The sequence below is a fragment of the Gopherus flavomarginatus genome, chromosome 14 (assembly GCF_025201925.1).
Source record: "Gopherus flavomarginatus isolate rGopFla2 chromosome 14, rGopFla2.mat.asm, whole genome shotgun sequence".
NCBI classification, from domain to species: Eukaryota; Metazoa; Chordata; order Testudines; family Testudinidae; genus Gopherus; species Gopherus flavomarginatus.
In genome coordinates this window covers 20332182-20346750 of record NC_066630.1, presented here as the reverse complement: position 1 = coordinate 20346750, position 14569 = coordinate 20332182, and the positions used below count along the sequence as shown (strand labels likewise).

The following is a 14569-nucleotide window of genomic DNA, read 5'->3' as shown; positions in this document are numbered from 1 at the left end:
AAGGGAGACCTGATAACATTTTTCAAATATTTGGGCTGTTACATATAAAGAGGATGGTGGATCAATTGCTCTGCATGTCCACTGAAATTGGGACAAGAAGTAATGGACTTAATCTGCAGAAAGGGATATTTAGGTTAGATATTAGGAAAAACTTTCTAATTAAAAGGATAGTTAAGTACTGGAATAGGTTACTGAGGGAGGCTGTGGAATTCCCATCACTGGAAGTTTTTAAGACTAGGTTAGATAAACACCTGTCAGGGATGGTCTAGGTATGCGTGGAGGGATGACTTCTTGAGGTCCTTTCAAGCCTTACATTTCTATGATTCTATGTAAAGCATGCATAAAATATCAATGAATTAACACTTTTGGATTTAGATGTCTGTTTGCAAACTTGGTGTTTGAACAATTATGCAATAGTTAAAAAAATTATTTAATAAATGATAGAAGCACATGAGTAATTACTTTTAAAACTGCATTAATTTAATCTAGGTGAGTACTGGTGAACCTTCATTTACAGTATTGCTGAATCTATTCACAGGCAATTAATAGCTGAAACCCAGAATAGGTCTTCTTTTCTTGTATGTGGCTGTGTTTAAAACGGAGAGACCAGGTAGCATCTCCTACAGAAGCTCTCAGGCACATTACAAAATTCTGCAGTAGAGATGAATTGTCAGAGAGGTTTGTTACCACTACCAAACACAGCATCCAGCTCTGTAGACATTAAGAAATGGTCTCTTTTTGAATTGGAACAGAAGGTTTTTGTATTTAGTTTTGTATTTACAACAGGGTATCCCATAATTCTTTACCTCAACCTTTTGGGCTGTATTCTTCAAGTATTAGTTTGTCTGAATGCAAATGCTTTTAACAAGTTACAAATGTTACGAAGACTGTTCCTGCTTCACATCAGAAAATTATGCCGATGAGGGAAGACAGAAGTCTGTCCACTGGGATGGAGCAGTGGGGGTGTAGGCCTTTATATTCTTGCCTGAACATTGTATATTATTATTCATATAAGCAACTATTTGTTGGGGTTTCTTCATATTTATTTATGCTAAACTGAAATAGCATTTCTCGCCTCTCACCCCATCCTACTCCTTAGAACAGAGCTTCTCAACTGGGGGGCGGGCGCCCTAGGGGTGGCACTGGACTTTCGAGGGGGATTCACTGAGCCCTCTGATGGCTCTGTGGTTGTGGTAGAAATGTATGTGGGGCAAACGCCAGGTTACATCTCCACTCAATCAGGTTTGGCCTAGCTGTCCCTCTGCTGGCTATGCCAAATTTGAATGAGTGGTAGTGTGACCTGCCACACCAGATTGCAGTGCAATGCAGTGTTGGTCCTGCTGCCCTAGGCAGAATATGTTGCCCTGGGAAGCTGCCAAGTTTGCCTATAGCTAGAGTGGGCCCTGTGAAGAGGCAAAAACTTCTGAGTGTATATATATATATATATATATATATATATATATATATATATATATATATATATATATATATATATATATATATATATATATATCAATCACTGCCTTCTATGGGATGGAACTGGAATTGATCAACTATAGGGCATAGACCACCTATTAATAATAGCAAATAGAGGTTTTCCTTTAGCTCAAGTGGCAGAAGGCTGTACTTTTGGAGCAGGAGGAAATGAGTTCTCCCTCAGCTGCAGCTGTGAAGTTTCAAGTGGCCATGCTTTGTTACATAATGACAAATGCAAAATCTTGAGAGGCCATGGATTTGCTACAGTATCCTCCAGTACACCAGATAATGACACTTACAGACATGAAAGAAAGATCATCCAACAGGACAAAGTACTGTCACCAAATTGGCACTCTACCATCAATTCACTGTGCTAAGGAACACTTGGAAAGCAAAAGAAAAACTAAGAAACTATTTTTATTTCCAATTACAAATATAGTAGTCATGCTTTATTTGAAACAAATAGAAGTAGCAACCGCAGAATGTTCATCACATATGTATATTGTCTTGGTCATGTTATTTTTCAAATAACACCCATTCATCTTCACCCCCTTATTGTAAATTTTCGGTTTGAATTATTGGAAAGATATGATCTTTTAGGGTAGTGATCCATAATTAGGTGCTTGTAAGATTTCCCACTGAAAGCCCGACTTTACAAGGACTTCTAATTTATCAGTTTTAAATTTTATTGGCTTACGTTTTGGTGTAATGTGTACAAGTTAACCGTATATAGTAAATTACTTAATAAATTTAGGGCAAAATTATTTTCTGATGCATTTTCTGAGTCTAAAATGTACTTTTATTAGTTAAATATTGTATATTTACTATAATATGACACAGAGGCAATAACCAAGAATGTTGTATGCAAAATAAGGAATATACTTGCTTACCCCTTGACTCAGATGCAAATGAGTGGAGATATGTTCCTGCTGTGAAATCTTGCCCTATTGAAATCAGTAAGATTTTGACTTCAAAGGGGGTGGGATTTCACCGCTGACATTTAAACACTTGAAAAATGTTACAGACTCACTTTTTCAGATGATGCAAATCCAAGATAATGGCCAGAGTGGGGTTTGCCATCTCTTCAAAAGTTTGGCTATGGTTGCAGTTATTTGTTCCCAGCATTCACTAATTCTGTTTCACAGCAAATGTGCAGGAGAGGTTGATAATGCCACTTCAGGGCTATGGACAAATTGGTTGCTCTGTTAAGAGTCTTAAAATAGATATTCTATTGGGATGCTTAAGTCACTTAATAATACCTTTGGAGATGACTTTGGAAAGTTTTATGATTTCAAGTGCCAACAGACTGTGGAATGTAAAGGACTGATTGTAATGTTATATGCACAGGCATGCACTGGCACATCCCATATAGAAAGCCACTACTGTTATTACTCATAGCTGTGCATTAGTAGAGATTTCAAGATATGTGGCAATGCTACCCATATGTATGATATTCAAATCAAGTTTAGCATATGGGATTCTAGGATTTTCTGGGTGTTTTTACCAAAGCATGGAATAAAATTCAGCAGAATTCTCAGGATCTTTCTGGTGGTAAAGGCCATCTAACCCAGGATAGATTAAAAAATTGATTTAAAAAAATCGTATATTTATTTGAATACAGTTTTTTAAAATTAAAACTTATTTAAAATTAAATTTGAAATTGATAACCTACATTAAGGCCTAAAGTTATTATAGTCAATTCAAATAATTTAAATTAATACAAAAGACAGTATTAAGTAGTACATATTTACTGACAAGTTTTAAAGAAAGTCAGACCACTGAACTGGTGAAAGTCACTGGCTAAGCACCTGGAACCAGAGTTTGTTAAAGTGCTTAAACCTGTTTGTGACAGCAGTAGCCTATTCTGCAGGTGCAGAGATAATATTTTCTTCATTTCAGTTAATGTAATGCTGGATGGTTACCTGCCAAGATTTGTGTGAAGATGTCCCTTTTTTTTTCCCCATGTGGAAGTAGGGGTGTCATCTTCCTGGCTCTGTCTCTCACCATCATCCTACAACCATCCCATAATCCTGAGATCTCCTTGAGGTATCCAGAGGGAGACAGGAAGCAGGAGACTGGTGGACTAAGACCATCTTACCATGCCATAGCAATCAGTAGGAATTCCACTGTAAAAATCAGGAAAGCGTTAGGCTGTGGAGCTGCCCAATGCAGTGGAAACCTCTTTAAGGAGGATGGGGGTTAGGGATGGTGGAGAGGCAGGGCACAGGGGATCAGGAGAGACCACAGCAACTCTAGCAAATCTCTTGAAATCCAGGGAAGATTTCAGGGGATCTGTGGGTGTTGGGAGCTGTTCATTTCCCCTGCTCATTACTGAATTAAGTTACATCAGTGTTATTCCTACTCTGCACCAGTGCAGTACGTCAGCATTAGGAGTTGCACTGGTGTAATTACACATATGTAGTTATATTAGTGTCATTTTTTTTAATGTAGAAAAGCCCATACTCTCCCCAGTAATTATGCCATTGCATGCAGAACTCTTTGCAACATGACAACTCCCCTCTGTCTTTTAAACAATTTTCTTAATTATATTCTAGCAGTTCCATCAATCAGTTATATAGCAGTTATTATCTCAAGTGAATTAAATAAATTATAGGCCCTGTCTTGCCAAAGAGCAGAACCTGTCAGCGCTCTGTGACCCACCCAGGTTGTGCAGTCATGGTGACTACTTTGTGTCCTCATAGGGGGACACCTTCCCCTCCCAGAGGCTGTGTTAGACTCTATTGAGTTCAATTGCCAGTCTGACAGTTGGGTGCTTGTGGATGAGGTCGAGGAAGGTACTGAGTATGTATAGCACCTCCATGGCCTCTTAGCATGGGGCAGATTCCTCCCCTGCTGTAGATGGGGTGACACAGCCCAAATACATCTCTGACAGCTCCGAAACACAAGTCAGAGAAGGTGACAGGAAGGGATTGGGAACCCATTAGAATCACCACACCCCTATGGTAATTAATTGGGGAGAGGACATGAAGGGCAGGAGCCAACACACCCAGTTACAGAATTGCTCAGTCTGAGTGTGAGTTTTCCAGTATTTGGTAGTTTTCTTAAAGCCACAACTGCCAGATACATGTGACTATTTGAGAATCCCAGCTTTCAGTTATAAAAGGAACATTTCTAGCCCTCATGGTTCTCTGTCTCTGTGCTGCTCCACAGCTCACACTTGTGGCCTAGTTTATCTGCTCCCCACTTACACACCAGACTAATTGTTCCCAGCACAGTTTGAGCTGGTGAGCAAGTAATTCATGTAGTTTTCAGGGAGCTACATTCCCCGTACAGCTGAGTACAGCTGCCCCAATAATAACTTGCATGTATATATCACCTTTCACCTGAAAGGGGCCCCAAACACTTTACCAAGGTTAACAAGGGATGTACAAAAGGACCAGATTGTAACCTTACAATCTGCCCTGATGGTGTGTAGCTGCATCACCCCAGAAGCAGATTGGAGAATGAGCTGTGACTCTATCACAATTCCTACTATACTTCACCTGGGTTCTGGGAGGCATGTGTGTGAGTCTGTGCACCTGGATGTCTACATTCTTTGACAAATTGGGGATGGATCCAGGGCTCCTCTCACTTGCCTCTCCAGCCTCTTCCCATCCATTTGCTCCTAGTGAAAAATATTGGGTAAGTAGTCTGTGCATGGCCAAATGCCCCCACCTCTCACATGGCCAAGTCAAAATCTGAGCAAGGCCAAACAAGGGATCAAGGTTGAGGGTGGAGCTTATGTCCATGTGGGTAATTAGACTAGATAGTTACAGCCCTTAAGGAGACTCCTTGTTGAGTATGGCCCATAGTGATCATGTCACTCACCGCTGACATACAACCACCTATGAGGTGAACGTAGCAGTGGTTTAACACTGCACAGAAACACTACATAACAGTTTAAGGCATTAAGTGAATAAGAATAGCATATCCAAATGAAAATGAATCAAGAATTTAACTAAGAAGATTATAATTACCCAAACCGCATATGGCCAGCACACCAGGTTAAATGTCCCAGCTCTTGCAAAAAGATCTCTAACACCCTTTGAGATTTTGCCACAAGGCCTTTAATGACTATAGATGGTTAATACATAAATTTTACAATTTTACATGTTACAATGTAACATTTGTTATAAATTCATTTCCATTTGTTGGCATTGGTACTTTGATGCTGCATCTGAAGAGACTTTAAATCGGATTGTTAAAAGTTTGGGATACTTTGGGCACTATAGTTAAAACAGGTAAAATAACAGGTCTTCTTGGTGTGTTCCTTAAGTCACTCCTGAGTCAGGATGGTTAGTTTAATGTAACACTGCACAGATTATGTTCAGAAAAACTATTATGTTCAGAAAGGGCCAAATCTTAAAGCCATAACATAAGCAGTCTCAGTGACTTACTGATGTAAGTAAATGTTTCAGGACCAGGTGCTAGGATTCTATGGAATTTTGCATTGATACGAGCACGCAATATCAATTGGGATTACACACACATAGAGAGGTGTAAAAAGGGATGATTGAGTGTTGTACAGATACTCAAGAAATCAATATAGTCAGCTTAAATTTCTAAAATGTGTAATCAAAAGAACACAAAATCCATATAATGATAATGAGCAACTGGAAAAGCTGCAGATGATATATTCTTAATCTTAGTACAACTACAATACTCATTGTGTTCAGCAAGATGAGATCACTAAGATATGAAAGGCAATGCAAATAGTTCAGGTTCAGACCAGATTGGTTTTGAGAGTTTATAATTCAAAAGGAAATGTTAATACAGTACTTATTTAACTTTTAGCTATGTTGTCGTTAATTCTAATAGTTGGTTTTGCCTGTAGAAATAAAATGAACGGATTCCTTTTCAAGCATAGTGTTAATCATCAAGAAAGATGACTGGAATGGATTGTAGACTTTCGACATTTGGAGCAGACTCACTATCCTGTACACTTGTGCATATTTTTAATCTCCTAATTGTAAAGTGTAAGATGCTAGAGCTCTGGAAATAGGTACCAGTTATCACTTTTCATAAATACATTGTAAGAAATCATCTCTGTAATGAAACAATGTTATTTCTTTGTGGACGGTTTACTGGTATTGGAAAAATCTGATTTCATCTCGTCACTTAATATAGTTATATTAGTAGATGGAAGACAACTGTAATACAATAGATGACGGTCACTATGTTGAGGTTCTTATCTATTGACTTGAGTCTTGTGAATGGAGTTTTATTTGTAAACCAATTATATTTTGGCATTTCAGATTTAGACAATGATCTGTACTAGGCTTTAAATCAAAAGTGGTTAAAATCTATTTTGGGTTACAATGCTGGATGTTTTGGCTGACACCTTTAGGTCTTTATGTGGACTTCTACTGGTGCCTTTCTTTAAGATAGCAGAGAACTTGGGTTTGGTACATACTGTAAAATGCAGTGTGGAAGGTTCTGAATCACTTGTAGTTCAGCCACTTATATCTGCAGCTCCCCTTGATTAGGGTGACACTCTCTGTATATTGGTTTTTCAATCAGAACTGTCAGGAATTGTAGACTTTGGCATCAATCTATGCTCTGGCATATTAATCAGTGCTATAGCTTATTGCACCACCCACAAGAACACCTTTGTAAATGAAATGACATAATTCTAGGGGTTGTATCTATTGCTTTGAAATACAGGCAGCACATCATAAAGTTATTGTACCTAGGAATTTTCATTGCAGGGGAAGGACAAGTGTTTCATATTAACAAATGAGTGTCCATGAAATGCATTTTACTTATTATTCTCTCTTCTGTCTGTATATAATAGTGCTCGATAAATATTAGAGCTAAATTCATTAATCTGCCTCTCCAGGGTACAATGATGAAGAAATGAAATACAACCCCTTCGTTGTTGCTGCTGCTGCTGCTGCATGCACTCTGCAGGGAGCTTATCAGAGGCACTCACAGCCCTGATCTCTGCTCACCACCAGCCTGCGTGTTACCATTTACCGCCCCGCAGAATAATGCTTTCAGGAGTAACGGAGAGCGCCCCGGCTTAATGATAAACCCTTCTCCCAACGCGCGCACCAACCTGGGGTCACAGCCGGGGCCGCGCCAGCTGATGCTGCTACTTTTCGCTTTCGCAGAAAAGTTTCTCGCTCGGTGCCCGGCCGGGGCGGAGATCTCTTACCTATAATGATGGCACAGGCGCTGACGAGCCCGATCTCCTTCTTCAGAGTCACTCGCTCGGAGCTGCTGCTGCTGAGCGGCCGGGGCGGCGCTGCGGGCGGCTGGGCTGCGATGCTCTTCCTGGCAGTCGGGTGCCGATTCTCCCCAGCCATCTCTCCCCCGGGGACTCCCTTCCCTCTGCCCGGCTCAGCCGCAGAGCCGCTGGAGAGCGCCCCAATGGCAGGCGCATGCGCTGCTGCCCGCGCGGCACTAATGAGGACCTGGGCCGTGGCTAGCGGGGCCATTGGGGGGCTGCGCTGCCCCCCGCGCGGCGCTGTCGGGGGAGCCTCCCGGCAGAGAATCTGCCCCTTTCGCTTCTGCCCATGCTCCGAACCGCAGCCGCTCCGGGGGCTGCCCCGGGGGGACGGGTGCGCACATGCCCCTACCCGCCCTTTGCTCGGAGTTTCAGCCTAGTTCTGCCTGGGAGTGCTCGGGGAGCCGCCCCAAGAGGGGAGTGGGGGAGCTTGAGAAGCCGAGCAGGGGTGCAGGGTGTGCGACAGCCAATGGCAGGGCTGTAAAAATTACGGAATGGCTTTAAAATTCGGATCTTGGATTTAAACTAGTGGAACAGAAAACACCCAGGTTGTCAAAACCACCCCCAACGGTCTGTGTGCGCCGGCAGCTTCCCCGCCCCAGGACTAAGATTAATTGTTATGTAGCTGGACAAGCTGGGGGGTGCTGGATCTGCAAGGAACCTCCTCCCGTTGGGATTTGTCATGTTCCTGATGCTGGTGATACCCTGGTATGTTCCCAGGAAGGTTTCATAGCGCAGGGCCTTTTTATTGGATCAACAAATTGCCCGAGACATGTAATAAATCTCTCACTTCTGGGTGTCTTTCAAATCAGATTTTGATTCAAATTTTTCTTTAAACTATTTTTGTTTGTTGGCTGGTTGTTTTAGGCTTATTTTTTTCTCCAACAGAACTTACTAATGTCAACAATTTTCTTATTAACGTTAATATCTATAGAAATGCTTTGCCAGTTCTTTCAAAGTTGTTGCAAAAACAATATACATAGTTTATTCTTCTAATGTGCAATATAACAACATGATTTTAGGTTTATTTCTGAATAATTGTCTTCAGCCACAATCTTACCTTAATAAATGATGTGAGTATAAATGAGTAGTCTGGTGATGGAATAATTTTCCATCAACATTCTCTGAGGCTGGCTTGAAAGGGAGGATTGGAGAAGTCTGTGCTTTTCTGTTAACTTCAGCTACTTGTTTGATGCAGGAGATTAGTAAACTATGGCAGATGATGTTAAGTCCCAGAAGAGGTCTAGTAATATGATGATGGGTGACCGTCCTCTCCCATCCATGGCCAGGAGGAGGTTATCTATCACTGGGACCGATGCCATGTCCTGACATGAAGCCTGATTGGGAGGGGGTCTGGTACGTTAGCAGGGTATAGTTCAAAATGCTGCTTTCTTTGTTTTTACATTATCTTGTTTAAGAAATTGTGTTTTGTAAAAATCTTAGCTATTATAATACACTGAGTTAGTTGGCAAGGTTCCTAGGTCTTGGTAGCCTGTGACTGTTAAGATTAGGTTTTGCTTCACAGAAGATAGGCTATGTGCCGTATCCTACCTGCCCTCTGCATCTGTCAATGGTGTTTTAGTGTAGTTAAGACACAGACAGGTTAAGGTTGTGTCACAGAGTGTGGGGGAGTCAGGGTCCTGTACCACCCACTTCCTGTGATTCACCGAGACTCTCAGCCAGTTAGTAAAACAGAAGGTTTATTTGGTGACAGAAACACAGTCCCAAGTAGGACTTGTAGGTACAACCAGGACCCCTCAGCCAGGTCCCTTTGGGGGACAAGGATCTTAGACCCCAGACTTGGGGTTCCCTGCCTCTTCCCAGCCCGCCCAAAACTGAAACAAAAAAACCCTCCAGCAGGCTCTCTCCCCCTAATTCTCTCCCCCTCTCCCTTTGTCCAGTTTCCTGGGAAAAGATGTCAACTCGCCCCACCCACCTTCCTGGCTCAGGTTACAGGCTCAGGTACTGTCCCTCACCTAAAGTCATCCCCTGCTCTCTCATCCTCGTAAAAGTAAATGACATTCCCAGGTCAACTCACCCCGCTCCCTACTGCGTCACAGGTTGCAAACAAAATGGTGTTTATTGAGATACACAACAACAAACTAGGACTCCCTGTAACTAAGATAACACAAAGAATAACTGTTCGGTTGTAAACATAGATGCTGGAAATGGGGATGAACCCCAGAGCCCAAACCCTTATACAGTGGGGTTTTACAGAAATAACAGAGAAGGAATATACCATGTCTTGCAGACACTGGATGGAAGAACAGGAACACAGACAGGAACCAGGACTTCAGGGACAGGTGTCTGGAATGGGAACACAACAGGAATTGGACCTCAGGATCTTTGGTGCCAGGTAAGTAGATCTTCAGTATGGTGCCTTCTGTCTTCTAGTCTTGATCTCGTTGTCCTGCGTGCTGAATGCAGAAACTATCTCACATGATGATGGAACAGGTGAGTGGAGGTAAGACAAGGGAACCTTGGTAATTGTTGCTGGTTCACCTCAAGTCCTATTCCCTCAGGGCTCTAGCTAATAGTAAGGCTGGTACTCTGTGGGAGGACTTCTATGCCTCACTGGGATGATCTGCTTTCACAGCATCCAGAGACAAAGAGTACCCCTCAGAGGGTAAACACTCCCTTATATGCGTTCTCTGTTGCTAGGCAGATTCTACTGCCACAAGACACCACCTTTCCTGCCTTTTCCTTGCTTTGGCTCCAGACTTGAAAAAAGCACCAAAAAGCTTAAGGAAAAGGGGTGCCAAGATGGAGGAGAGGTTGTCCTTTTACCAATCTAAAATGGCGACTATGTACACTTAATAAATTGAACCTTTCCTACCCAACAGGCCCAGAGATTGCTTCTTTAGTACTGGTTGGACTATTGTGTGCTTAAAAGTGATTAGTAGGTATCCTTCCTCAAATGTGGCATTGACAATCTCAGGGAATAAGAGCCCAAATTAATACTGAGCATCTTTCATTAACCAGAAAGATTGGCCGATGAAGAAAGATGGCTTTGACACAGGAGGCCTGGATTCAATTTTTACTTCTGCCACAGACTTCCTATGTGACCTTGGTCAAGTTACTTAGTTCTCTTTGCCCCAATTTCCCAACTGTAAAATGGTGGACATAGTATTTTCTGACCTCCCAAAGGATGATACATACATTAATGCCTGGTATTGGGGTCTGGTGCTACCCAGACAGATATGGTGACTTAAATTTCCTGTAATACTTCAAGCATCTCTTGCTGTGTGAATGGACTGAATTTGCTGAGCATTAGTGGACTCACTGGTGAGTGTGTATTACAGCTGTCCCTCTGTGCCTGATCCACAGAGGATATAAGTCTGTAACAGCCAAGCTATGGAATCTTAGCTCTTTAGCTCAAGCTGTTTTTAGTTCTGAGGGTCCCCAATTCAGTCCTAGGTTTCTGGCCAAGATGGTGGCCATTATATTAACCGTCCTGAGCTTGGTGAATCGATGCTGTTGGCTTGAGATGAGTGATATGAGTGATCTACTCTGTGAAGTAGGTGGACAGTTCTTTACAATAAGCCATGCTGGCATCTTAGATTTATGTATGAAAGAAGAAATGGCATAGTCCAAAAATTCCAGGTGGGCATCAGTGGCAGAAGAAACAAAGATCTCAGACTGTAACAGCTGTGAAGTGTGATGGGAACTTTTTGTGTTCAACTCAATCTAATTTTTCTTGAAATTTGCACTGTAAGGTTGATCTGACAAATGAGAAATCACTTCAGGCAGTCAGTGGACTATTCCCACTGAAGGCAATAGAGTAATTGTAAATTATTTTACTATTTAAAGCAGTTTTATTCTGCTGCTATCATACATGGAAGACATCATATTGGTTTTCAAAGGTCATGTTTTATTCTCAAATTGATCTTTCACTCTGTAGAGCTGTTGTTTCTGAATGAATTGCTACAGTAAAGACTGTTAAAATGTACCTTGAGTATCTCTGTTTACTGAATTATTAAGGTATATTATAATAACCAAGATTTTTACAAACACAATTTCCCAGTGAAGTATGTAGGTAAGTAGTACTATCCTTACTTCACAGATGGGAGAACTGAAGAATAGCGATGAAGCTCTGAAATATTCAAAAATAGCCTCTTATTTTGGTTGCCTAACCTACGTTATGGTATTCAGAGGTGCTGACTACCTGCACCTCCCATTGATTGCAGTTGAAGAGGTGAGTGCTCAGCACTCTGAATATCAGGGCTTAAATATCTACAGTTGGGCCCAACATTAGAGGGCACTTTTTGAATATTTTGGCTTAAGTGACTTGCTCTAGGCCCTAAGTGATAAATTTATCGTCTTCTCCACCACAGTCTATCCCTTCCCAAGTGAGGAGAGTGTTTAAAAAAGACTGAGATTCATAGAGCTAAGAAGGGAAAAAAAATGTCTAAACTCACTGGAACCAAGTTGAACAGAGTACACCTCTACCCCGTATAACGTGACCCAATATAACACAAATTCAGATATAACACAGTAAAGCAGTGCTCCTGGGGAAGGGGGCGGGGATGTGCACTCTGGCAGATCAAAGCAAGTTTGATATAACATGGTTTCACCTATAACGCGGTAAGATTTTTTGGCTCCTGAGAAAAGCGTTATATCGGGGTAGAGGTGTAATTTAAAACAAACTGAGGGAGGAGGTTAAGGGATGGCACTGAGTTATGGAAGATATTTCACAGAACAGCAAGGACATACAGTCCTCTGAAGTCAAGGCACACTCACTGTTTGAAGGGAATAAAAAACAAATTTAAGGCTAGTAAATTACTGAACCTTCTTGGTTTTAAAAATATTGTCAGTATAATTGTATTTTAAAACATATTTCAGTGCCTATTTCAAGTCAGTCACATTAGACCAATATTGATTGTTAAATAGACCACTGTTAAATGACCTTCAAAGGGATTTGGGCTCCTAACTCACTTTGTGTGTGTGTGTGCATTGCCCCCTCTCCCAAAAAAAAGAGACCCCTGGGAGCAAGGCTCAGAGCCTGGGTCAACAGACTGGGCTCATGCTATGGGGCTAAATTTAGTAGTGTAGACATTTGGGTTTGGATATAGCCTGGACTCTGAGACCCATCTGTCTCACTGGCTTTCAGAGGCTGGAGGCCATGCCCAAATCTCTACACTGCTATTTTCAGCCCTTTAGCATGAGCGCCGCAAGCCCACGTCAATTGACCAGGGCTCTGAGACTCTCTGCCATGGGTCTTTTTCTGCAGTGTCGACATATCCTTAGGCTCTTTTGAAAAATGTACTCTTTACCTTAACATTTCCAGGGTATTTGGAATAGTTCATGTTACTTCACATCGCACAAAGCCATAAGGCATTTACATGATTTTGTGCCATCTGTATTTTGACTGAAATAAATGAAGCTGTCCTGGCACCATGGGAATTGAGAGACATGACAGTGTGCTAATTATAAAACTAATTTTGAGTAATTGGATATATTGCCAGCAAAGAATAAAAATAATGTAGGGTGATAGTTTCAAAAGTTTCTAAAAGACTTTTTGAAATTTTGCCCATAATTCTTTTTGTGTTCAATGGGTCCGCTCATCTGACTAATAGCTCTCTCTAATAAACCATTTTTCATGGAGTTAAGGTATTCCAAGAACCTATTGAAATGTAAGATCAATTAACTTTGAAGAACAACCAAAAAGTTCATTAAATACATAATTGTTTTGAAAGATGTGTTGCTCAGTCTATAGCACGATAAAAGAAAATTTCTTTAAGATACTGTTTTAATGGTACCTCACATCAGTCAGCTTGATAGATAGATTGCTTGGGGGTACATATTGGAGAAATTGTGCTGAAAGAGGAGATTTTATATATATGTGGTGGACATGTCCAGTCATGACAGAATATTGAGATGCAATTTGTAGCCAAATATAATAAATTGTTGGGTGTTTATTATCAAATTATCCTTTGGTAATCCTTCTGAGGCTTTCCTTTTGGTCACACAAAAGGAAATTAAGAATTAATCTATCATCTGCTAGTAGCTGCTAGGCTACTGATAGTCTGTCACTGGAAAAGCAAAAATAGTCCAACTATGGGAGGGTGTTATTATGGAAAAATTTAACACACTTGTTATGTAGCCAGCAAAAGAGGAGGACAAATAGATACTTAGATGTGTGGTTCAGTATTTTATTCAATACTCAGACAAAGAGCATTCACCTGCAAACCAACAAACAAACAGGCCAAAACCCCCCCACCAAAACCCAAACCAGCACAACGGTCTGTTTTTTAAATATTAACATTTGATAGACATAATTGGTCTGTTAAATATGCGTAATCAGAGATTTTACTCAATTTGGTAAAATCAACAGAAATGACGTGTCACGGGATGTTGTAATGATGCTTACTTTGTAATATGATAACACCTTGTTAAATGGAGAGATCTAACGAGTATTTTATTGTATAATGTTTTCTTACATAAAAGTTCATTGTTGTAATGATTATTGTTTTGTTTCTCATATTTACATGGTCCGTATTTGTAAACCTGTTCAAACTTCCTAAAGAAACAAAGAAGCACAGGCACACACACAAATAAATAAATAACAAAACAACAAAAAAAGAAAAATACATTACATTGAGTTTCTGCTTTTGCTGCAGTAGAATTTTGGGTTTACTTTGAGACATATTTATAATGTTCTTTGTGGTTTTGTGTAGTGGATAAAAATCTTGTTCAGCACACTTGGGCTAATTGCTGTGGAACACAGTGCACTGCCATGTTAAAAACTGAATATTTTAAACTCCATGGAATCAGCTAAACTTCTCCAGAGTTGGTTTGCGAAAGCAGCACGAATGTGTGTTCTGTATTCTGGCCGGTTCATGCTGGTCTTTACCAGATTTATAT

The 14569-nt window shown here is 40.8% G+C and overlaps 1 protein-coding gene across 1 annotated transcript in view; it reads right to left on the bottom strand.

The window, feature by feature from the left end:
- Positions 1 to 7899, bottom strand: part of SLC7A10 (solute carrier family 7 member 10) — a 76290-nt gene extending 68391 nt beyond the window's left edge. Inside the window, exon 1 of the mRNA XM_050922829.1 lies at positions 7634 to 7899. Within this exon, the coding sequence (XP_050778786.1) occupies positions 7634 to 7784 (151 nt within the window). The 5' untranslated portion in view covers positions 7785 to 7899. The remainder of the gene's footprint in view (positions 1 to 7633) is intronic.
- Positions 7900 to 14569: the final 6670 nt, after the last annotated feature.